Source organism: Oryza glaberrima, chromosome 3 (assembly GCF_000147395.1).
Source record: "Oryza glaberrima chromosome 3, OglaRS2, whole genome shotgun sequence".
In the NCBI taxonomy this organism is placed as follows: domain Eukaryota; kingdom Viridiplantae; phylum Streptophyta; class Magnoliopsida; order Poales; family Poaceae; genus Oryza; species Oryza glaberrima.
Window position 1 is genome coordinate 9,941,076 of NC_068328.1, and position 25,635 is coordinate 9,966,710.

Here is a 25,635-nt window from a genome sequence, read left to right on the forward strand (position 1 = left end):
AAAGAGTTCGAGCGAAATAATTCGAAAAATGAAATGATTTAAGGTCGTATTATCAGAGAAAAAAAAAAAAGGCTTGCAAGTTCAAATGGTGAAGATGCTAAAGGGGGGAAACCTGCATTTAGTTCGAGCGAAATAATTCGGAAAATAAAAAAGAGTTCGAGCGAAATAATTCGAAAAATGAAATGATTTAAGGTCGTATTATCAGAGCAAAAAAAAAAAAAAGGCTTGCAAGTTCAAATGGTGAAGATGCTAAGGGGGGAAACCTGCATTTAGTTCGAGCGAAATAATTCGAAAATGAAATGATTTAAGGTCGTATTATCAGAGCAAAAAAAAAAAGGCTTGCAAGTTCAAATGGTGAAGATGCTAAAGGGGGGAAACCTGCATTTAGTTCGAGCGAAATAATTCGGAAAATAAAAAAGAGTTCGAGCGAAATAATTCGAAAAATGAAATGATTTAAGGTCGTATTATCAGAGCAAAAAAAAAAAAAGGCTTGCAAGTTCAAATGGTGAAGATGCTAAAGGGGGGAAACCTGCATTTAGTTCGAGCGAAATAATTCGGAAAATAAAAAAGTGTCAATTTGTTGAGAGTGGGATTTGGGCGTGGAAATGGTGAAGATGCTAAAGGGGGGCAACCTGCATTTAGTTCGAGCGAAATAATTCGGAAAATAAAAAAGTGTAAATTTGTTGAGAGTGGGATTTGAACCCACGCCCTTTCGGACCAGAACCTTAATCTGGCGCCTTAGACCAACTCGGCCATCTCAACCTGTTTGCACATGAACTGAATTTAAATATACTATTCTTGATGAGAATGAATACACACATAATTTTGTACTAATCCTCTTGGTCCCTTTGGATGGCTATTCATGAATCTTTAAGCTCGTGTACATGCTTGTATTTGTTTTGTTTTTTTTTAATTTGGGGTGGGGATTATTGCGCAGTTTTAGTTTTTGACAGCTTTGCCCATTAGTTAGGCGTGTTTTAATTATTCTTTTACAATTTTGTGTATTTCTTACATGTGGATATTTCAAAATTCGTACCTATTTCTGACCCATTCACAATTTGAATTTTACAGAATTCGCCATTTAGGACATGCAACAAAGAGATGAGAATGCTCGTGACAAAACAAAAAATCGAATATCCTTACTGATTCCTCGTATGCTCAGTGTTCAGTGAAACCCATCCTGAGAATTTTACATTTTCAATGATAAGTAAATTTGTAAACCACACAAACGAGAACAGAGCACCATACACGCTTAACTAATAGGGCACGCAAATAATCTCCTTGATAGAACCGCGTATTTCATGCATCATGGGGTACATCATGTCATCATGGGGTAGTTTTTCTTGCCTTGCTGGTTTTGTAGTCACTGCAAAGTAAATGACTTTTTAAAACTTGTTTTCAATCAAATGGAAAAAGTAACAGAATGTTTAAAAAGTATACATACTTCGCTCTACATAGTGCACATTTTCTCAAAAAATATACTTAATTTCACATGTATTTTAAGATCAAATTTCATGTATATACAACCCTGCTTTTATGTGCTACAAAACAAGATCAACAGAGTATTCAAGTCTCAAGAGAAAAGGAGGAATAAAAGTGATCTTTTTTTTTTTGCTGTCCTTGAGGAGGGTACCGGTTCTGAAGAGACTAATTTATTTAGTTGTGTGGATCATAAAAATGGTTTATACTCAATACCAAGCAATCAATCACATGAAATCCTAAATTCTTCATTGTGCAACTAAATGGTCTATACGTGGTGAGCTAACCCAAATGTGCAGGACATCTATGAACCGAAACAAAGATTGTTTCTCAACAATCAACATCTGGAACTATAATGGTTAACTACAAGACGCCAGAAAATGGAGACTGTTGTGGATCACAGTGGCACATGGGACATAAACTTACCTTTCCAGTAACATGTGATTGTTTGCCTGTTTCCTTGGAATCATCTGAATCTGAGTCACTAGCATTGTATCCTGCAACAAAACAATATGTCAGCCCCAGAAACAGTAGAAATTTTTTTTCTTTTTCTTTCTTTAACCTTCACAAGCCCAAGATACTTGAAAAGAACAGAAAAACAGAAGCAGGAGACAAATGCAAGCCGGAGATACCAGAAAAACAGAATACTGAAGGGTCCTTGAATTCTAGAGGAAAAAAAAATACTGAATGGTCTTAAATATAGGCAGGATGTTACACAGAGGATCGCTAACCTGGGCGTTTGTTGCTAACTTTCCAGACTGTAGATCGATATCGTGATGCTTTCTCCGTCCAAATTTGAGCCTATGTGATAAAGTTGTCATTGTCAATCAACTAAAAAATTGTAGCAAAGCAACATAAAGAAGAATAATGCATCGAATAAAAAAGAAACAGAAACCCAAAATCTCAGTAAGAATGCTTGGTGACAGGCCCTATGTTATAAAACCTACTGCTGCCAGGCCCCAGTGCGAAACACAGATTTGGCATGCCTATACTGTTAACCAATCTTATCTGCTTTGAGCTCCAGTTTTCCCCTAGGAATATTACATGCTCCTGGTTGTAATTCCTCGTTCTTTTGTGCTCTGCATTTTCACTTGATGCGCCTTAGAGGGATGAGTAGCCTCCAACCAAGATGGAAAGTGGCAAGCCATCCCCACCCCCTCTGACAACATGCACCTGTCCAATCTAGGTGGATGTACAAGCAACGCCTAAAATTTTGGTTTAAGTTTTAACTCTATGTTAAGAAAACTCTAATGTGAATGTCAAAAAGCTGTAACTGGTATATCCACATTCACCAAAGGACTGGAAAAATGGTACCAGGTAGTTTCTGTTAGAATGTTAACCATGAGAACACAATTAAAAAAGATGATTTATGATTAATTCCATCTGTATTATGATTGCAGATGTAACAGTAAGCATGTTTACGAGCAGATTACAAGTTCAATTGAACCGATCTCCTCCATTGACGATGGTTAGCATTTAGCAAGGAAGCACACAAGCTAAATTAGCTAGTGGTTGATGAAGTTTATCGATCACATACAGTTATGAGGGAAAATCTATGAAATTACTACAATAGTAACAGAAGCATATATAAATTCTACCCAGCAGATGTAAATACACTGATCCATATCGAAGATTTTATCAATTGCCATATTCAGAAGCAAGATATAAGAAAGGCTCATTACTTCATTTTACTCGAGAGCCCACCAAGAAGCGAAAAGGAAGGGGGCTCACCTTGTGCTCGTTCTTGTTGACGCCGTAGCCGCTGCGGTACATCTGGCCGACGAGCACCTGCATGGCGGCGTCGCCGGCGCGGGCCTCCTTGAGCGTGTCCTGGAACCATCGCCTCGTGCAGTCCAGCACCACCTCGGAGAGCGGCACCCGGTCGTCCTCCTGCAGCCCGCACGCCGCCGCCAAATCCCGCACCTCCGCGCGCCCGGCGCTGGCGCCGGCGCCGGCGGCGTTCCTGGGCGTATCCAGCGGAGCGGCGGACGGCTTCCCCGCCTTGCCGCCTTGGGAGGGGCGGGATCGGAGGCCGCGGGCGGAGGGGCGGAGCGCGGCGCGGATGGCGGCGAGGCCGTCGGCCGGGAGGCGCTTGGCCATGCAAAGTGGGGGTTTCCTCGGGAAGGGAGGGGGAGTGGAGGCGGATTCGCGAGGAAGGCGAGGGCTTTTCTGCGAAAAGGGAGGCGTCCTCGTTTGTGAAAGGTGGAAAAGTTGGTGGCGTGGAAGGGAAGAGTTGGAATATTGTGATTTATTTATCTTTTTTTTTTCTTTTACTTTGGTGCTTTAGATTTGTTGTTTGTCATATTGGACTTTGGTGCTTTAAATTTGTTGGATGTCATATTGTCATATTGGATCGTGGATGGAAGAAAACAGTGAGATTTGACAAGTGAAAATTGTAGGGCTTCGCCGGAAAAGAAGATGGTGGATGGAAGAAAACAGTGGGATCTTGACAAGTGGAAATTCTAGGGCTTCATGGGAAAAGAAGATTCCTACTGATTTTATATTAGTTTCTTTTAACGTGTTGTTTAAAAAGACGCAGGTCGAGATAAAACCCTAACCACAATAAACTTCTACTGAAAGCATAAATATGTGTGGTATTTGTGGGTATCAGGATTTAAATTCTGATGGATAGAGTCATGCACCATGACTCTACTAATCTATTATGTTAGTTAAGGGGTGTATGAAAATGGTTTTATTTGATTAAACACCTACATGTGTGATTATGTCCCTTTTCTAAAAAAAAAGTCCGTGTTATCATGTAAACAGTCTTATCTTGATCCAGTCCCAGCACCATCTGGAACCCACTCACCTGTGATGGCGACTGCCCAAGTAGTATTTGCATCTATAATTCTGTTTCAGTTTTGTCCAGAATGTTTTCTTTTGTCATACTATATAATAATATTATAGAAAAAGGTCCTTTACAGGCTCCATAAGTCATAAGACCAGGAAATCTTGGCATATATGCATTATGTATTATTATATACCCTCAAGATTCATTTTTTCATCAAAAAGAAAACACACTAACTAGTCCTATCAGGCATATACAATCCTCACCGTGCATCAAGTTACAGGAGGCCCATCGACAAAGACAAAAAAGGCCATGTTTGGAAGGAGGGAATTTCTCTGGATTTCAACGGAATTTGAATTGTTCGACGTGAAATCCCTATGAAATTCCTGTTCCAAACGGGGCGTAAACACATGACGTGCCGGAAAAGCGGGAAAAAATTGATACACCGTTTACATGTTGCATCTTCATGGCATGAACTTCATATGAGACATTAATCTTCTTGATCAGATGATACCCTGTAGTTCATTTCACAGTTTGCTAGCTCTACTTATGCAAGAACAGGAAACGCAAGTCCATGATGGCATGATCACCACAGACCTTGTGAAATGTGAATGTGAAGAAACATCAGGCGCCAAATTGCATGCTCTGAGGAATCAGCTAGTCACTCCAGCTATCCTCATCATCGTCATCAGCAACAGCCTGTTTGATTTGCAGGAGAGAAAATAATCATATGACCATAGATGACAAAGCTATGATCAGCTGAAACTGTAAGGGAGATTAATAATGTTGCAAGAGATGGTTTATAAACCTGGCGAATAGCATTAGCCCTCTCCAGGATGGCCACCACTTGCAAGTTCGTTCTTGGAGCACCCATCATGTTCGGTCTCTTTGCAAGAACTGGCTTCAAGTTGAAAGACTGTGAAGTAAACAAGAAAAAATTACATTAGCAAAACTAAACTCAATGCCAGTGTTTTTAGGTCCAACGGTGAGTACTTTACCTTATTCTTTATCTGTTCCAGTATTGTGTTGTTCTCGTCTGAAAGCTTGACAGAAGGCTGAACCAAAGTTGGAGCCTTTTTTAGCTAATAAAGCATGAGAAAGATAGACATTTGGTCAGGTGAAATCTTAGTCATAAAGTGGTGAAACGAATAATGCAAAAATAACCATACCATGCTTCTATCATGAGCAGTAACTTGGAATAGAGGATATTTAGGTGGTGTTGGCACTCTCGGTGGTGAAAACTTTGCTACTTCCTCTTCAAATGAAGAAGACGATTCCCTTGCCGTGCCAGCAGAACTATCATGTTGTCCATCTTCCTGTTGCACCAACAAGTCAGAATTCTTCGTATCATCCTGACAAGTAACTCCATTTGGTTCCTTTTCTTCTGAATCTGCTATTGCATTTCCCTTTCCAGCTAATAAATTCTTTTCATTTTGATCATATATTTTGTAGTCATCCCTCTTTTCTGCTGACAGACCAGTAGTATGCATGCCATTGCAATTGAAAACTCCAGTGCTAAGCTGGCGTTTTCTTCCTTTCTCCTGTCCAGATATTGATTTTATATCTACAAGCTCAGACCATGCCTCCTCTGGAATTACTATAAGCTCAGATAACTGTGAAGTTTCAAGATTGTCGCCTTCTACTGAAGCAACACCTCCCACGCTCTTGAATTCTGATGTGGAGAATGAATCAGAAGCTTGCACATCATACTCATTGAGTCCTTTGAGGTGGCTTTCTTGAGAATCCCTACCAAACATTATATTTGTCTGGATCTCATTAGAAACTTTTGCCACTACCATTTCCTTCTCTGGAGTGACCGAAGTCGAGCCATTCTGCAGACTTGCTTCCTGAAGAATTTCAGGCTCTCTATTTCTTTCATCCTGTGAGGAGTAACTCTCATTTTCCTGGTACTTAACTGGAGGTTTTGGTCTTGGTGGTCTCCCAAATTTTGCAGATAAAACTGCAGGCCCTGGCTGAAGTTTTGTTGTTCTCCATTGCATTGGCGGGAGAGGTGGTAGTGGCGGTGGTGCATCTTCAGTATCTTTGGAAGAATTATTTTCCTGTAAAATTCCATTAGGTGGTTTAGCAGGAAGTACATTCAACGACTTCTGCATTGCACCATTAAGCATCCAATCAAAACTTGAGATGTTTGGTAATGGCACATCTCTAGAATCTGGAGCTAGTGCATCTCTGAACAAATCAGAACTGCTGTCAATGCACAAAATGGGGTTTTCATGTATTTCTTCAGTGTCTACAGACAGATCTGGAGTTGTACCCACCATGGATGAGCTGCACAGTGGTAATGGCTCATTTTGTCCTTCAACTTCACAGCTGCTGACATGAGTTAAATCTTGTGCAAAACTGGTTTCTGGATGTAAACAGCATTGTTCATTATATTGGACGGCCACATCATTGGTTGTTGCTGATTCAACAACCACTGTAGATACATTGGATTCTGTTATTGTTCCTGCTGATTCAACAACCACTGTAGATACATTGGATTCTGTTATTGTTCTTGACAATGTGATATGCATTTCAGAGATGTCATTGTCTACATTTTTACCTGCCAAGGCATCATCTGCATCTGTAAGAGTGAGTGCTGCCATCTGACAAGGATCATCAGATTGCTTGGATGAGATCGGTGAGGAGATCAAATCATCTGAAACCACTTGCTCTTCTATGTACTCGGTGTTTTCATCCAATGTGTATGCATCGGACTCATTGCTTTCCTCGACATCTTCCTCGTTCACCTTCTCTTCAGTAATACTGCCTTCTTCTAATTCTTCGCCTATATCAGGGCCATTTTCAGGGACAACTTCAGTATGAATATCTTCAGTCACTTCCCTATAAAAATGTTCCCCAATCTGATCTTGAGTATTTTCGGGTGTATGATCCAACAAATTGTCAACAGTTACAGGACCTGCACATTGTTGTTCCTCTTGAGAACGTAACAATGCAATGTCCCGAAATACATTTCCATCAACTGAATCTTGGGGACTATCACTTGGTGGAACATCATGGTCATACTCTTGGTTCACTTCTTCTGGTCGACATGCTCTTGAATCAACGTTGTCTTGAGGTGAATCAGGAGGAACGCTTTGCGTGGCACTCCCCATAATTTCAATAGGAGGGTGAGACATTTCCAGACACTTCATATCACATCCCTCACCATTTGCTTCAAATTCATATAACTCAGTATCTTTGGTGCCATCAATCTTCAGCTCAAGCAACTGCTTGGCCATGTTTCTGAGGGAATCAGAGAACGGATCATGCTTTTTGGAGAGTTTTCTCGGCAAAATGCCCACTTTTGAAACAATAAGCTCCATGCTGCCCACATACTTTGATTTCTTGCTCGCTGTCTTCTTGAAGGAAATGCCTGCAATGATGGGGTTATCCTTTTCTTTCTTTGTAGTGCCAACTGTACCATTTGATTCAACAGTACTGACAACACCATTTGTATTTGATTCAGTAGCTGATGATCTCATGTTATGCCCAGAAGGATGGACATCTCCAAGGAGCAATTCCTCCAAAGAACTGGTCCTCTCATGCTCGCATGACACCGGTTTTTCTTGTGCAAACAATTCCTCCAACGAGCTGCTCCTCTCATGTTCACCAGCAACAGGTTTGGCCTGTGGTGAAGGGACACAGACATACCCTTGATGGTGATCATTATTTTCTTCCTCTGCTGGGACAACATCTGAAGAGTTAGGCACCATTGAGCCATTGTTCCTGAAGCTAATAGACCCTGAAACCGCGGCACCGTGAACATCAGAGCACGGTTTGCTGGACTCCACCGGTACCAAGGCACGGTGTCCATGATCTCTGTGCTCTGTGTCTGTCTCAACCTCAGAATCCATTGTGGTGAGAGCGTCCACGTAGATGTCAACTTCAGAGTTGTATCCCTTGCTGCTTCCTGCAGACCGAGCATCCGAAGAACGCGATAGTGCTTCTTCTGATATCAATCTGTTCTTGCCAGCCATCACGTAGTTGTTTTCCTTGCCTTTGTCCATGCTGCTGAATGTGTCTACCATGACGTCCCTCTCTTCAGTGTTTGTGTCAGGTGAGTCAGTGAAAGATATCTGCACTTCTGGATGGTTCATGGAGCAGGGCTTCTCATCTGGTGAAGTTTCTCCGTAAAGATTCTGCATCTGTGGCCTGAAGCTTCGGAACACAGATCCATTTAGTTGTCGGTACTTCAGTTGCCGGCGCCTTGTTGGGACTTCATCCAAAGCTTCACCAGACAAATCTGTCTCCAATCTACAAAAAAGAAATTGCCGTTTGTCTGAGATTAAAACAGAAGAGAAAATTCTGGGTGGTATGAGATGATTATAGTGGGTGCTACTTGGAGTCATTGTTGGCTGCATTAGGTGGTCTGAAAATCTCAGAATTTTGCAAGGTCGGCCTGATCTCCTGGAAGAAATGGAAAAGAAATGACAAGCACTCAATCTATTAGGTTCAGTCAAATAGGATCATTCTACCGAAGAAATCTACTGTTTTCAGTTTCATTACCATAGCTCTAAGAGGTCTTCTTTCTCTTTGAATTCCTTGCTCTAGCATGCTAGAACATGCAGAATCTGTCTTGAAGAAGGACGGGTCTGTGTATCTCTTCAAGCAAGCTCCCTCACCACCAATGTCATACCTGCAAAAATGCATGATCATATCCATAAAGATCAGCATTATCTTCAGTCATCAGTAGGTGCAAGCTCAACACACACATGAACAGAAAAAGGTTAGGCCATCATACTTGTCAAGCATGAACAATTTGGGAGGCCCATGACACTTCTTAATGGAGTCCATGATGAAGCGAGGCGTGTCGCCTTTTGTCACAACCCCACTTTCCAACCTCGGATTCGAATGCCAATCGATTCCTGCAAAAAAAAACCAATCGATTTCTTATGAACGAGACCAGTAGAAGACGCTTCCCTTAGCAGAAACAGGTAGAGGTGACAGAAGTTGTTTCTTTCAGAATGCAGAGAAGCTTGTGTTGTGTGCTGTTGCACATACCCCTGTTAGAAGCAACATACAGGTAGTCTGTATGACAAGAGTCTTTCTCCACGAGTGGCAACTCTGCCTCCAGCTGCTGCACCCGGAGCATGAGCCCATGCCCTCGTGCAGATGCTGTCATCACCTCATCGTACAGACCATGGAACACCTGTGCAGCAAATCTGCACACATGCAATGGGACAATTTGATGGCATCATGATTTGCATTATGACATGATGATACTAAGATTGCCAGAAGTTCTAGTTATGTTGCCGTGTGGTGACATGGAATCTTTACTGATTATAGCAAAATATATCAGTTGAGGCTTTTAATTAGTTGGTGTATCCAAAAATAGCCAAATCATTATTGTTCATAAAGTGAAAAGAAGAGTACTCGACACATGTGTCCTATGTCCTAACAGCCATCTGGTGTAAGGCTTAAATGGAATTCAAGAACGTCTGATGAATTTTGATGCGCATTTTGGACTTCTGCCAACTGATTCCAACGTTGATAAACAACAGAAATGCCAAGGATCATTATCATCGCAATCACAGCAACAGCTAAAGGGATGAATCCAGGTCAAACTATGGTTGCTTTTATGCAATTCTTTGTTTTCCGTTGCTTCAACCTCCAGGCTCTAAGAAATCAATCAGAGCATCCTTCAATAGATGAACGCGAACCTGAGACCTTTTTCTTAAAAAAAAGTTGGGCCATAAAGTGCTAGTACATGATGACCAGTACGTGCTCGATCACAATCAGAAGACGGGGGAGAAAAAAAAAAGATATTTTTTGTTGGAGTTGCTGAGCTAGGACTAGGACATTACCAGAGTTAACTACCTGGAAGTCAAATGGCTAACACATCAATCACCTACCTATTCGAAGAAAAAAAGGATCACCAAGGCCTCCGGTGTTTGTTCATAACAAATGCATTAGGTCATTAGGTGATCTACTGCGATCAACATCCCATCACCATTGACCCCCAGCAAATTGCGACGCAACAATCCCAGGAAATTCGCCAAATAATAACTCAGAAAAAAATGCTCTCAAGAAATATAATCAGAAAAGCTCACCATCCATGAGGAATTCAACCGGGAGAGCAATCGAAGAAGGCGTTTTTTTTCTCTCTCTCTCTCGAAATAAATCAAAGTAAGACATGTGAGGACGGGGAGGGAGGGTCGTCGTACTCTGCGAGGTCGCCGAGCTGGCGGAGGACGCCGACGAGGCCGGCCATGGCGACGCCATCGAGGACGGCCTCCGGGTCGAGCTGGTTGGCCCGGCGGTAGAGCTCGCGGCCGCCGAGCGAGTACTCGTTGCCGACCTCGTGCCTCGACAGGGGCATTGCCCTCCACCTCTCCTCCTTGCAGCAGCAATGGCAGCTTTTTCTCGTTGCAGCTGCCGGTGCGCGCCGCTGTGCCACTGCGCAGTGCAGCTTCCAATTCAGATGGCTCAGAGAAGAGCTCTCTGCGCTGCCTTTTACGCTTTTTTTGGCGCTTCGTCTTCTTCGTCGCCTCGTCGGGTCGGGGCGGGCCTTTTGTTTCTTCTCCAAGGTGTATTTCTTTCTCGTAAGCACACGATGACACAACACATCAGCAGGGGAGAGGAGATGGAATTAAGGAGTTGTGGGAGGCTAATTAATTCTCCGTCCGTTCTCCCGGGGGAGGGGTGAGGTCAGGTCAAGCGGGACCCACCGGGAGGTGACTCTACTACCCATGTGGGCCCCACCGTACCGCCGGCGGAGTGCATGTGAACATGTTAATTTTATTGGCTTTGTTGCTGCTCGTGTATGCGACGATTCTTGTGAACTCCCATTATACGTAGTACTCTCTACTTACTGCTAGGGCATGCGTGAAATAGCTGAGAAATTTGGAATCGAAAGGTAAAATTCTTCTGTTGAAATGATCTGCACATTTGCGTTTTTGTGTGGACAGAACAGAACATCCAAATGCTGTCGTCGTCACTTCATCATATCCGCAGCAATTTTGTAATGCCCCGATTCCGTCATCACTTGATCGTATAATCTCCCCTTTCTTTCGGCAGGGATAAGAGAACGACCATGAAATTGTCTTTGCTGCTTTGTTTCCTAGCACAAGGAATATCACGGGCTGCAGCCAGAGACAACATTAAAACCTATACTTCTGTATGAATTGTTGAAAACAAATCATAGTTAGTACCATTCTAAGCAACCCCAGAAAAAAATCCATCTACATCCAGCATACTCCCGGCCCACAGGTGAAAAAGGCGAATTAACCCACAGCAAAAACAAGCAAACGCCTTTTAACATGTCACATGGTTTCCTCCCGGCCCCCTCTTACACGACAAAAATACTGTTCACAAGGTCAGTACGCTACAAGATTTATCTCGTGTGATTTTTGCCGGAACGAACGGTGTCCAGCGACAAGACAACGCCCCTACAAATTCCAGGCTACCGGCTACCTGTACCGACCTGATAAGAGATACTCCTACCAGCACATAGGTTGCACGAGTGAGCACAGCTACACTGTAGCCTGGCTGGCTGAGTGGCTGTGGCTATCTTCGCGCGATCGCTTTTCCACTAGAAACATGCCAATGCATGGGTAGCATGCACAATATACGTTCATGGACTTCAAAGTTACTCATAGATGGGAGAATGGATAGGCATACACCTAATATGAGGGCCACGAATGCAACAAGAATCCCATAATAGCCAAATAGTAGTAGAAGGCCGCACACTTTATTGTATAAGATCACAAGGCCACGAAACCTACCATCCCACCACTAAAATACGTGTTCAACAATCATCATGCCTGCAACTACTGAGGTGACACTTATGATTTTTGGCAATATAATATGGCATATACACCTCATTCATCTCTGACCAAGGAAAATGGAAGAGGGGAATATAGGGGCATGATTTTCTCTTGGCTTTTAAGGGAGGGATACATCTTCTAACTTCTACCACCAGTGTAGGAGAAAAGATAATGTAGCCTACAAAGGCCACAATACCAGACTTGCCAGCATCAAAAGCAGGGTTAACAAAAAGAATGAAGACCAAATATGATTTAAGCAACAAAGACTTCTAAACTAAGCAATTGCTTTCCAAAAATACAGTGTTAGAAAACTGATACAGCAGTTTGAAAGCTAAGGGCGGAAAGTCTTACAAGTACAGAGGTTTTCTTGCCAGATTGTGGGATCCCATGGATCATTCACTTCTTTGCGTAGGATATAGCCATTGGGTTGTATGGGGTGATCTTGAAACCCTGCAGAGCTTGCATTGCAACCATAGACTGGCTGTCGTCCTCGTATTCCACAAAAGCAATGCCTGGCTTGGCTTCGATCATCCGGACTTCCCTGAAACCAGGGTACTGCTGGAACAGGATCTGGAGCATCATGCTTGTAGTCTCAGCTGGTAAGTTCTGGATGAAAAGGATATTGTTTGGAGGTGCAGGTGGCTCTTGCGAAGTCTTGCCCAGGCGTGAGGCTTGATAACCCTGCACAGAAGTCAACAAAGAAACTCAAAATACTTGAAGAAACTCAAAGTTGCATAGTAGTTGAGCATATGAAATTTCCTGCATTACAAATGATAATATGAAAGTAGTAAGTATACCGGTGCTTGTTTTGTCCACATAATCTAATTGACGATAGCGATACATTCAGCATAGATTAATGGAACAATAGAGAGATATTATATCTTACTAACTACTACCCACTTAACCCATGTCATGGAAGATGGACAACACTAAGGTAGTTATTACCAGGAAGCCTAAGTTGGTTCCTTCTGGGATAGACAAGAAAAAACAGTTATAGCAGAGTTTCCGAGGACATAAATTGGTGAGCTAACAAAAAAACTGTACTACCGTAAGACTATCTTCCTACTGCCAGAATAATCTAAAAATAGTTCAATTTAAAGAATTGAACAGCAGTAATTTTTCCATACAAGTCAAGATGACCAAGTAGCCCCCTAATGTAAGCGCACACACATATAATTCATTAATTCCCTATGATGCCTCAAATCTTTCAACCAAAAGATGGACATTCACCTTGAAACTAGTAAAAGACATAATCCAGTCAAAGTGTATATACCATTTCAACATTTGTGTAAAATAAGACAATGCTGGCACAAAGAAACACTGTGGTAGATATCTGGTATCAGAATAGATGAACCTAAGCAGCAAAATCCACACTATATATATGACAGAATGCATTAAAAAAACTAGGCTTCAAGAAATAATAGTGGCAAGGTGATAAGACTGTTATACAGACAAGGTGGCATAGAATAATGGTATAAAAAACGAAATCATGGTATATAAACCAGTAAAGAACTTACAGTCCCATTGCTTTGGGCAGCAGCATTAGGACCAGATTGTTGCGCCTCTTCAGCTCGTCGTTTTTTCTCCGCTGCTAAAAGAGAGCAAAAACCAAATGCAAAACATATAAATACATGTTCTTCAATAATCGAACAGTGAAAAATGAAAATAAAATGTAGTCCTAAGCAGTAATTCCCTAATAACTAAAGAGTAGAACCAAACCAAAGGGAACTCAACAAGCAGATAAATCAAGTTTCATAAGTTATGACTGATGACTGAACTACCAACACAAAAACTTACTACTCCTAGAAAAGTAGCTTGCGCATCTGAAATAAAATAGAGGTAATGATGCTCATGATAAGCTTAGCGGACACTTTAGGCACTTCCAAAATTTTATTTTATTGTTGAAAAGACTTCAGACGGAAGTCCCCACAACAACATACATCTTCATCACCAAAGAAAGTGTTGTGTACCTAACGTAACATAAGGCATTTGAGATGTCTAGGATGAAGTCAAATGTGGTGAAAGGACCTTAAGAAAATCACAAAGTATAAAAAAAAACGTTGGGCTCTCAAGTTCATAGACATAGGTGGAGCATCATGGAAGTGTGAGAAACTATGGTTTAATTACCTATCTTCAAGAACAAAGAAATTAAATGTCTCCGTAGCTTGCTCACAATTGGTGGATCAACCAATGTGTCATGCGTGTCGAATAGACATAGACTTCTTGAGATAATTAATGTATTCTTCTACTGGAAAAGGAGCTTATGAGTACCTCCTTAAATTTCAAGAATGAACAGGAGTACAATTGATACAAAAAGCAGAGATAGAGAAAGGAATCTTTCCATTTTGCTAGCCACTACACAACTTCCATTCATGAGAACATTTTTGTTTTGGACATAGGCACCAAGAAGATGAGAATACTTTGGAAGTACGTGTTTTATAACAGACCTAAGATATTGATATATATAATTGAAATACTTAAAAGACATCAATGCCGAAGATTTTGAAAGTTCAAGTTGATGTATGTCCGAAATGGCATGTTTATGTGATGTAGGGAGTATACACTACATAGATGTTTGAAAGGCTGATGCCCTAGTTATGAAGATATTGAAGAATGCAATTTTAACTTGCACTGTAGAATTCTTAGTATTTCCCCATTCCTGTACTACCTCAAGGTATCTGCTAGGATTGCAAATCAGAAAGTTTTGTGCATAGAACGATCAAACATCCATAAATGAAAATGCAATTAGAAATACCTTTCTCCTCTTGCTTCTTTCTTTTCTCTTTTGGAGCAGTAGAACCATCTTCGGTTGCAAGACAGTCAGATCTTGTTTTCGCATATTGTACTCGCTGCACAGGGCAAGGAAAAGAATTAAGTTGTAACTAGCCCTTGGTAATAAATAGAGTGGTACTATTAAGCCTGATCTATTTTCTTCTGATTGTGATGTAATAGACCGTCCATATAAATTGTTTATTTTCACTTGCCCAGTATACAAACAAGAGATTGTATTAGGAGCAATTGACTCTACAGTAGTTAAGGCATATGTTTTTCAGCATCTAGATAGAGATTATCCTGACATGTTATTCTACAAATAACAAAAGGGTGAATGCTTACTACATAAACAAATTATAATGTATGTAAGACCTACACTATGAAGAATGCATGTTTACCTATGCTACTTCATTAACCTAAGCATCCCGCAAAACATTGTAGAACACAAATGATATGATGCTTGCTAGCCAGATCAAGGTATTATCATACTATTAATAAATGGATCCATGTGTAACTGTACATTACTTGCATCACTGAAAATTTAAATTGATAACCATCTGAGTAGCTTCATTACTGAAAATTTAACATTGAATTTAGAACCTTGTTGTAAAAAATTTACAGCCCAACATATGGCACCAGACTGAACTCTGCAAATACTTAATATCCCATGTGAAAAAATAGCAATGCAATGTTACTCTAAGGCAAAACATACACACCATATAAAAAAATCAAATTGGAAATTAAAACATCAGTTATCAACTAAAGTGCAAATGATTACCATTCTTTTGCCATAAAAATCGAATTCCTGCAGTCCACGGAAAGCATTTGTGGCGGCGGTAATTTCGCTGAAGACCACCCATGCCTGCCCCCTCAGTTTAGGTGTTTTTAAGGCCACCACATCCAGTATCCTCCCATATTGGGAGCACAACGCATAGAGTGATCTCTTTAATTCTGCAGGAAAGATCAACATAAGTTACTGCATGAATCGAGCAAAGAGGTGTACTGTTATACCATAGTTGAACAACAGAGCGATGGTTTACACAAACTAGGGTTATCTGGTTAGCTTAGGGTACACAGAACAGGAGACTATTTTTTGCACTACACACTCGAATTTCTATGACACACAATGTAAGAGAGATTTCCCCCCAAACGACAGCTTAACCTGGTAAACGGAATCAAGATGGGCATTCCCATCAGCCTCTAGCGAGAAAACATGGAGCAACTCCAACATCTGCCCGCCGACTGCCCCCCTTCATCAACTGCTATGGGAACAAAAAAAAAATCAAAACACCTCCAACATCCTAAACCTCCGGACGCTACATGACCAAACCCTACAACGAGGCGAGTAGGCGACAGAGAGCAGCGGCCCAGATCGGGAGGGCTAGGGTTTTACGAGGGATTTTGGCCAGCGGGCGGCCGCGCGCTGGGTCGCCGCCCGGGAGAAGATGCGTACCTTCTTTCTTGACCTTCTCGTTGAGGTTCCTGAGGTAGACCGTCTGGTTCGGGGGTATGTCGCCGGACAACATCTCCGCCGCGCCGCCGCCGCCGCCGCCGAAGACGAGAAGGGAGACGAGACGAGCAGGAGAGAGGGCCGCGATATTGTGGCCGCGGTGAGGGATTTGGCTCTCCTGCTTTCTCTGCCCCCTTCGCTTCTCTCTTCGGCCCTCGGGCCTCGTAGTCGGCGCGTGCGAAAATATCGATGGGCCGTATTGGCGCGTTGGGTCCACAGCCCACGTACACGTTTGCCTCTGTACAAGTAGGAATAAGTTCACCTGCAATCCCTCAACTTTTACACTGAGTTTGTTTGACATTCCTTATGCTCAATACCAGAAATCTTCACCCCTAAACTATATAAAACCGTCCAATTTAAGTCCCATGGCAATATAGATGCATGGATTTATTGACGTGGCAGCCTAGTCAGCAAAATAAAAATAAAATAATATGTGGGTCCCACATGTAAGTGAGAAATATTTCTTCTTGTTTTTTTCTTCTCCTCTCTTGAGCAGGTGCAGCGGCAGGCAGAGCGGGCGCAGCGGCGGGCTGCTAGATCCGCGTGCCAGCGGTGCCCGCCCCCCTCTTCCCAAGTGGCGGCTTGCGTCCACAACCGTCCTCCAGTTGGACTCATAGGCAAACGCACCCTTCACCACCGTTGGGAGGCCTACCTTCCTTCACTGCGACGGTAGGCAAAGCGCAGCGGCAGGAGGCGGAGACGGAGGCGACTGAGGCTGGTAGAGGTGGAGGTGGAGGCAACTCTTCAGATCTCAGGAGTGGAGGCGACGGGCGACCGCCTTGGCGAAACCCTATCGCATGGCGACGAGTTATGCGGCTTTGACCGAGGCAGGGAGGGGGAGACCTGGATGAAGTCGACGAAGACGCGGACGGTGGCGGTCTTGTCGATGGAGGATAGCGGAGCTTCTGGACGAGGCGTTCCAAGCCGCTGGCGCGCTATCCGCCTCTCTCTCTCTCCCTGTCCCGCTAGCGCCGTCGTGCCAACCGCCTCTTCCCCCCCCCTCTCCAATGGTCGAACGGGGTAGAAGTTGTCGAACGCCGAGTGGCGGGGGTAGCGCTGCACGGCGTTCCCCTGCTGGTTCCGGCCATTCTACTGGCAGAGGCCATGGCGAGCTGGCGGGCCCTCTCCCGCCAGTGCCGTCGCGTCGTCTGCCTCTCTCCCCATCTCCTGTCAACACGCTCCCTCTACCCCTTCTATCGCTGGCGCCCCCACTCTCTCTAGCCGGCCTTCCTCTCTCTAAGAAGATGGTCCTGATAGGTGGGCCCCACATCTTTTTTTCGCTTCACCTACATGTGGGTCCCGCATACTTTTTTATTTTGATGACATGGATGCCACGTCAGCAAAAACATGTATCTATACTGTCATGGGACCTAAACTGAATTGTTTTGTATAGTTTAGAGGTGAAGATTTCTGGTATTAATGATAAGGGATATCATACAAAGTCGGTGTAAAATTGAGGGATGGCAGGTGAACTTATTCCGTACAAGTATACAACGTAGAGGAATAAGTTCATCTAAGGTCCTTTTAACTTGTCAACGAATCCGATTTTCATCCTTCAACCGGAAAACCAGATACAACGGGTCCCTTAACTATCAAAACCGGTGCAGATGAGGTCCCTCGACGGTTTAGATGGCGGTTTTGGATGACGTGGCGCCTACATGGCTAATTTAACTCGGTCTTCATCTGACGTGTCACTTACGTGACAATTTAATTCAGAAAAATAATAAAACCCATGGGACCCACATATTAGTTTCACACACATAATAATAAAAAATGGTGGGACCCACATGTCATCCTCAGTTCCCTCGCCACAATGTGAAGGCCCACCTACACTCCTGCGTCTGCACACCAGACGACGTCACCCCCCACACCTGCCGCCGACGAGCACAACCGCACACCAGACGACGTCACCCCCGCACGCGCAGATCCGAGAGCAAGCGTGAGGTGGGAATGGCAGGGAGGCTGACCGCGGTGTTATCGGCAAGCTAGTCCCTGGCGAGGCCGCGGAGGAGGCCGGCGAGCGGGTTGGCGTCGGGCTCGCGATCGAGCTCGCGGAGCTTCCGGTCGGCGCGCTTCTTCTCCAGCTCGATGGCGCCATGGCGGCCTCGATGGACGGGTTCCCCATGAACCTCTTGAACTCCTCGTCCGACCTCCAGTCAACCTCCTACTGCTCCACCGCGCCGGCATGGGCCTCCCCGCCGGCAGCCATTCCTCCAGGGGACTGGATTTCCCATGTCTTGGCAGTTACAGTCGAACTCCGCATTTCCAAACCAGGGCACTGCAAATAGGAGGCTCATGCTACAACTATCAGAATCATTATCTCCCAAATTTGATGCGAGCATGACTAGAGATGAGTGTGAAGATGAGGAACCAGGCATTGTTGTAACTTCGAAGTATGTGAATGAAGCTACTGAGGAGTCAACTGCAGAAAAGGATATGCCTTCTGATGGAGATGATGCTGAGCCAACGGGTATTACTATCGAGCTGGTGTGGGACAACGGCACGCCCTTCCCGGAGCCCTGAATCGACCGCCTCGCGCCGCACATCGGCAAGGTTTGATTCCGGCACGCGGCGCGGTGGCGGAAGGGACGAGGTCCCCATGCGGCTGCGGCGCGAGGGAGCGGCCACGACGACGACCTGAACGCCGCGGAGGGAGGGGGCCCGTGGCGGTGGTGGTGGCCACGATCCTTCGCCCGTGAGGCCCGGCGGATTGCCGCCGTTCAGCGCGCCGCTGCTCCGGCCGCCGTCGCGCCACTCCGCCCGCTGCCCCAGTCCACATTGCAGGGAAGAAGAGGGAGAGGATAGCAGGGAGAAGGGAGGACTGAGGATGACATGTGGGTCCCGCGGGTTTTATTATTTTTCTGAATTAAATTGTCACGTAAGCGTCACGTCAGTGCCACGTCAGATGAAGACCGAGTCAAATTAGCCACGTAGGCGCCACGTCATCCAAAACCGCCATCTAAACCACCGAGGGACCTCATCTGCACCGGTTTTAATAGTTGGAGGGACCTGTTGTATCTGGTTTTTCGGTTGAAGAGCGAAAATCGGATTCGTTGACAAGTTAAGGGACCTCAGATGAACTTATTCCCAACGTAGAAGCTGTGTATTCTTGGGTTTTAGTGGTGGGCCATCACTCTTTGCTGTATTAAATTATTTTCTTTTGTTTTGTTTTGATGATGAGATGGTGATATGATATCCTTCTACAGACGACAGTTGTACGTGTTGAGTATGATGATGTGCGTATGATCTCTGTACCCTGTAATTAAAATGCCATAATTCTCCTTGTCTGAGGCTACGTTTGGCACTTATAATTCCCATCTTCTCTCTTATTTTTCGCGTACGACCTTTTCTAAACTGCTAAACTGTTTATTTTTTAAAATAATTTTCTATAGAAAATTTATTTTTTAAATCATATTATTATATTTTATTTTTTAAGTTTTTTTAATTAATCATTCGCTAATGAGTTATCTCGTTTTTTCAGACGGGAGAAGTTCCGAACTCCTGCTCGAAGAAAGCCTTAGTGCCTATAAAGGGGAAAGCGCAAATTAAGTCCGGTTGAAAAATAGTTTGCCAAAACAGCTAGCAATGCTGCAAGCAGCATGTTAGCTAATTAAGCACGACGAATGCGTCGGCGGCGACCTTCTTCACGTACCCGGTAAACTCGCAGCGTCAACTCGCCATGAATCCAAGTTGCCTTCTTGAGAGACCCGCTCCTCCCTTCCATCCCGGATCACTGGAGAGAGGCTTTTCTTTTCTTCCACTTGGAACCAATCAAATGCATGTCAAAACCATATTAATGGATCTGTCGAGCTAGCTAGCTGGAGCAGAGCTTCGTACTCCACTCATTTTTGTCCTTTTCTTTCTCTCCTGTACTACCAGTCCACTAGCCAGTACAATTGTGAATTGTACAGTAAAGTACAGACAACAAGCAGCTATGGCAGTGGTTTTTTTTTTTTTAATGTCACACTGATACATTAGGAAAAAATTACAAGATTACAATGTTTGAAGATCGTAACCAGGAAAACGAAAATAATATACCACCACCCATATACCAACAGTGCCAATACACAGACATATGAGAAGGCTAGCACCGGACCGGCCGCCGTTAAACGTGACCGACGATCGTGAATTGTACAGAGTAAAGTACAGACAACAAGCAGCTATCGCAGTGGTTTTTGCACTGCAGTACTGCACATGCATGCATCTCGTTCCCAGCTGATGGCGCTAGCTCGTGGTGATCTCTTCCCGTCGCATGATTCAGTGGTCAAGTTGCTGCATGATTAATCACAGCGTCTTTTCTTTTTCTTAAGGACCGCATAGACACACGTAGTTTAGTTGATTAGCTTGAGCTGTCGGGAGAAGAAACTAGGCTTAAGCCTAAGCAAGATCTCTTGACCTCCAGGGAGAGCAGGTCACTTGCCCACTTCCCATTGTAGCAAAAAGCAGCAGAAAAATGCTCCCTCTTGCAGCCCCCCACCGGCAAGTGGAGAGCCCTAGTGGGCAGTGGATACCAGATTTAATCCAGGATAATGCGTCCATAATGATCTTCAAGTCTCTTTGGGTTTCTAATAGATTCTTAGATAGATTAGCCCCCTCTTTGATTAGGGGCAAGTTGGCTCTAGATCGATGCAGGCCAATGTTGCTATACTGTTGTGTTTCGATCACTGTCGTGGCTTTTAGTTTGGTGCTCCTTAAACAAACCATTATCTCAGAACACATCTGGCCAGGGTAAAACTGATTGTTGTAATACTACTCACTATGGCCCTGCTCCTTTGGATTATTACTGTGGATGCACCTATTCTTTTTCAGAACACCGTGGATGAACGTGATGTGGAATTCCAAGCTTGCCTTCTGACTTCTGTTGGCTGGCTACGCCAGATTTTCTCTTTCTGTTTTTCTCTATTCTGCCGCATGTGTATACACACAAGAAAAAAAAGTGCTACTGCAAACGAGAAGAGAAAGTACGAATTGATACGGTTTCCCATGGTCAGTGGAAAATCAAAGATTTTCTCAAAACAAGCGTGCGGCCACTCCTCTGACCAAAGGTGTCGACGTCCAGTGTCTACCAAACCGATTGACGGCAAGCAGTATAACTCTACTACCACGCGAACAGCGTAACGCGCCGGCCCAGACCAAACCTGATGTGACCAACTGAACCCAACCCGCAAAACTGCCCTCCTTTTCACCGCAAAATGGCGCCGCGCGCCCGTGCGCCACCGCGAGCCTACCGCTACCGCTCGCGCTCGCTGCGGTAGGCCGGGTCAAAAAGCACATTTCCACCGCCGAGACCGCACCACTTCGCCGAGATTGACCTGCCCGCCCAATCCACGCACGATTCCACACCGCCGCCGGGTCAGCCTCCTGCACGCGAGCGCGCCGAACAAAACCCCCAAACTTCTTTTGCAGCCCAACGCCACCTGCAGATCGGGGAGCAAGCCCGTGACTTCCAAACCGGGCGGCAGCTTGGATGATGCCCCGCGGCCCCGGGACTGGATCGATCCATCGTCCATATCAGATTATAGCTAAAATAAATCTTATCAAGTTTTAGTAATGCTAAAATTTTTGATAATATTATTATTTTATCAAAAATTTAGCAGGATTTTTTTTATGTATTGACTAAATTCAGTAACAAATTAAACGCAGATATTTTTTTAGCAATTTTGCTAAAAAATGATATGGTTAAAAATAGCATTAAAGTTAACAGGTCCAAAATTCTGGTATTATATATGCATTGCTTGCCCGTTCGTTCAAAGTTCAAAAACTCGCAATGCTGATCTCCTTTTTTTTCTTTTCTCTTATGGAAGATCACAAGAAAAAAATATATATTCTGCAGCGTGAATGGAAAACAGGATAGAATATATTGACTGACCCGAATCGAATCGCCGGGCTTTAATGCTCTAGTCCAAATTAACTTAGCCAAGCTAAGTTAGTAATTAGACTGATGCATGCACAGCGTTTATTCAGTAATCTGAAGGGAGACTGGTGATTTGGCGAACAGGGTAGTACGGTTCAGTCATCTTTTGATTATTCAAATCGTCTATACTTAATTGCGCCTTAATTATGATGTGCAAATTAAGTAATGGGCCTGTCTTTTGGAGCTAGCAAATTATATGTGCCGATGTACACAAATAAGTGTTTAGATTGGATTGCAGTTGCCATATGAAAGAGCGGGGGAATAAAATCCTGGACGATACAGATCCTCCAAAAGACGGACTTGTTAATTCCGTCGTGACTCACGTTAAGTGTTAATATGATATGGCAGGTTTTAGATATGTTGCGCAATCGTGCTCCTAATGATGCAGGCAATGGTCGCTTTTTTAGTCGTAAGTTGCTCACGACATTGCTGATCAATATTTGTACAGAGACGGCTGGCTACGATGTCGTGATGAGGATTAATTATCGCAGATCAGGAAGCTTCCGGCCTGTATCCATTGGGAATTTAATTCAGGTCGCAACCGAAATGAGAAAATTTTGTAGTAGTATTTATTCTTTGGGCGGAAAAGGTGTCAAATTATATATTGACTTTCAAAGAAAAATGACAATAATGTAGACATGTCGTCTATTAGTCCACAAAGGAATAAAATACAAGATGAAATTGTTTTTCCTAAAAGCGTGGTTTAGTTGTTAGTGTAGTCCTTTGTCAGGAATGTTGCAACCAAAAGTCATATACAAATCAAAGAAAACATCTACTACGCATTAAGCCAGCAATCCAGACACGTAATGTGTGTATATGTGCCATGACATTGGGTTATAAAACATACATAATAAAGAAAAACTACCAACTTTTAAAAGAGTGGAATAATTGCTGGTGTAGTCACAGCTATGAGGGTTACAACTGACAAGTCATTTTCAATTTCAATTAAAAAAAACACAAGTATCAACCCAACAACCTAAAAGGACTCATTGAGATAGAAAAAGGTGGTAATTACTAATTGACATCACAACGTAACACTTGCCACTAATTATCGGGTGAGCTCGATTAACGACATATAAACCAGTAAGTTAATCTGAAAAATAAAATCTGATCAACATACTGAGAAAAATCTTACTTCCACCGTTCCGAAATATAAAAAAAGAGTACTTCATTATATAGGAGACATCATATGCACACACACAAATACACACGTAACACGACACCCGCCCCTACCCTAGAAATGTGTTCCCTAATACATGCTCCGAGAGGCAAAAATCAGAAATTTATTACTAATCTCACTAAATTCCTGTTAATATGTGTGGGCATAGAAAAAAAAATATAAACAAGTGATTGTCTACATTCGTAGTTAGAAATGTCCTAGTCTATTTTTTTTAATAAAAAATGCTTATATCTTAGGACGAATGTAATAAGGGGTTGTTTATGCTTTGATGCCTAAATCAACCTTACCAAGGTTGAGATGTGTAGGTTGTATTTAGTTTGTTACTTTTATAAAGTTTTCGTGAACGAGAGATTTGATAGTGAAGATTTTGACAATGTTTAGATTGTTAATTTTAGAAACAAAGTGAACAACCCCTGATAGACAAAGTCAAAAACACATCAGCTCGGCGTCACAGTTTCTTAGCTCCGCCCTTTTTTCAGTTAGACATGGATGACTATTAGAGATGACTATTGACCATTCTTACATGTCAATGCATATGCATGGCTACCACACACACATCGCGGATTATTGGTTCTTTGGTCATCGGATCAGCACGCATATGCACGCGGCACGCCCACGCTGTTCCTAGCTAGCTAGCTACTATAGCTTAAACAGCTAATTTCACCTACTGAGATCTTGCTTCATCTCCTGTTAAACCTCCCCGTTTAGTCGATTTTGTTCGTCCTCTCGATCTCGAGCACCAATTATTTCCTGACATTGACCCTTGAGCTCCCACCCACCGGCCGGCATTGCTTTCCTCCTTGCCTTGCCTAGCTAGCTAATATCGGTCGTAATAATCTCCTTAGATGCAGCTAGCTAGCTAGCTTGATCGCCATGTTGCAACCTCAGAACATGGCTGTAGCTTTTAGCTTAGCTAGCCTTGATGCTGACCGTGAGAGGAGAACGAAGAGGATTAGTTTAAGACAAAAGTCAGTGGAGATTGGAGATCAGTAGTGCAGATTCGTCGGCCAACACCCCCGGTCCTAACTAACCTCGATTCCAGTCCCCTTTTATTCCGATCGAGCGAATATACAGCTGCGATCGATGACGGAAAGTCGACTGAAAACAGTCAACGTACTGCTTTGTAGTGTATCACAGAAGTTGCCATGTGGACACTATGAAATAAAACACACTCTGCCAAGTCGTTTTAAAAATTGAAATATTTTGTCCATGGAGAACAATACCACGCACACAGCCTGCAAGGGGAAAAAAAACTCTACTACTATATACTCCCTCCGTAAAAAAAAAAATTCTAGAACTGGATGTGACACATCTTAGTACAATAAATCTGTACATAAGTATATCTAAATTCGTAGTATTAGAATGTGTCACATCTCGTACTTGTTTTTCTAGGACGGAGGGAGCGGAAGGAAAAAGACAAGAGTTTGTGTTGAAAAATGTTGTTATATATATATTTTTTTAAAAAAATAAATAACAAATTGGCATCAACATGACGTCATTATACTCCGTACACTAAAACATTAGCATGTTTGACACATTTTTACACATTTGTACTACACTTAGTACAAATGTGTAAAAATATACCGAGTATAATGACTAAATGTTAATGCCAATTTGTGTACGGAGTACAAACGTTGGCATCAACATGACCGGATGTTATTGTTTGATTTATTTAAAGAAAAACTTTGGCTTATAGATTTACTCAACAATTTGTGTATATCCAAACATAGTATTGACGATGTATTTCGTCAAATTTAATCCGAGATGACTGCACAGATTCAACGACGAAATGCCTTATCTTCCTTTTTTTTCTCCTAAAAAGAAAGTAAAAGAGAGTACATATGTAAGTGCATACGCAAGGGAGAGGGAAGAGAACTACTCGTTACTTTCGGCTGTAGTACAACGACTAGGACCAAAACCAAGAGAGATGGATGGCTGAACAATCCATTCCAAATCGATCGATCGCTTGCTTGTTCAAAAGTGTTTAGGTGAAGCCATGGTTTGGTCAATTATTTAGGTCGTCGACATTCGGGGACCCAAAGAAAGGCAAATCCAGGAGAAGAGGAGGAGGCTTCGTGGCTCCTACGAGCGTAGCCTTTTCATAATTGACTTTCGGAGAAGTTAACACTACGGATTGCTATGGGCTTGACTAGTTCGTTCGTTTCATGTTTTTTTTTTTTAAATTTTTTTCAACGAAGACTATCCGCTTAACTTTTATTTTTT

At 43.1% G+C, this 25,635-nt stretch overlaps 3 protein-coding genes and 1 non-coding gene across 5 annotated transcripts; all 4 read right to left on the bottom strand.

The window, feature by feature from the left end:
- Nucleotides 1-681: 681 nt before the first annotated feature.
- TRNAL-AAG (transfer RNA leucine (anticodon AAG)) lies at nucleotides 682-762 on the bottom strand. Its single transcript has one exon. It is a non-coding gene; the product is annotated as a tRNA-Leu (tRNA).
- A 352-nt stretch (nucleotides 763-1,114) lies between these two features.
- On the bottom strand, nucleotides 1,115-3,628 carry LOC127765697 (uncharacterized). The gene is made up of 4 exons (XM_052290641.1): nucleotides 3,211-3,628; nucleotides 2,211-2,280; nucleotides 1,906-1,976; nucleotides 1,115-1,366 (listed from the first exon to the last, which is right to left on the bottom strand). The coding sequence occupies exons 1-4, from the start codon at nucleotides 3,577-3,579 to the stop codon at nucleotides 1,364-1,366; spliced, it is 513 nt and encodes a 170-aa protein (XP_052146601.1). The 5' UTR covers nucleotides 3,580-3,628; the 3' UTR covers nucleotides 1,115-1,363.
- Nucleotides 3,629-4,349: 721 nt separating this feature from the next.
- Nucleotides 4,350-10,771, bottom strand: LOC127766326 (protein SCAR2-like). Its single transcript, XM_052291400.1, has 9 exons — nucleotides 10,435-10,771; nucleotides 9,272-9,432; nucleotides 9,012-9,135; nucleotides 8,777-8,906; nucleotides 8,610-8,677; nucleotides 5,437-8,524; nucleotides 5,266-5,349; nucleotides 5,076-5,183; nucleotides 4,350-4,966 (listed from the first exon to the last, which is right to left on the bottom strand). Exons 1-9 carry the CDS (start codon nucleotides 10,587-10,589, stop codon nucleotides 4,925-4,927), a joined length of 3,960 nt encoding a protein of 1,319 aa, XP_052147360.1. The 5' UTR covers nucleotides 10,590-10,771; the 3' UTR covers nucleotides 4,350-4,924.
- A 1,358-nt stretch (nucleotides 10,772-12,129) lies between these two features.
- Nucleotides 12,130-16,428, bottom strand: LOC127766327 (U2 small nuclear ribonucleoprotein B''). Of its 2 annotated transcripts, none has more exons than XM_052291402.1 (5): nucleotides 16,262-16,428; nucleotides 15,587-15,759; nucleotides 14,792-14,885; nucleotides 13,554-13,624; nucleotides 12,130-12,717 (listed from the first exon to the last, which is right to left on the bottom strand). In XM_052291402.1, exons 1-5 carry the CDS (start codon nucleotides 16,332-16,334, stop codon nucleotides 12,433-12,435), a joined length of 696 nt encoding a protein of 231 aa, XP_052147362.1. In that variant the 5' UTR covers nucleotides 16,335-16,428; the 3' UTR covers nucleotides 12,130-12,432. The 2 variants fall into 2 exon arrangements, with proteins under 2 accessions (XP_052147362.1, XP_052147361.1); XM_052291401.1 differs by having other exon boundaries at nucleotides 12,259-12,717; nucleotides 13,554-13,627; nucleotides 16,262-16,427.
- Between the last annotated feature and the right edge of the window lie 9,207 nt (nucleotides 16,429-25,635).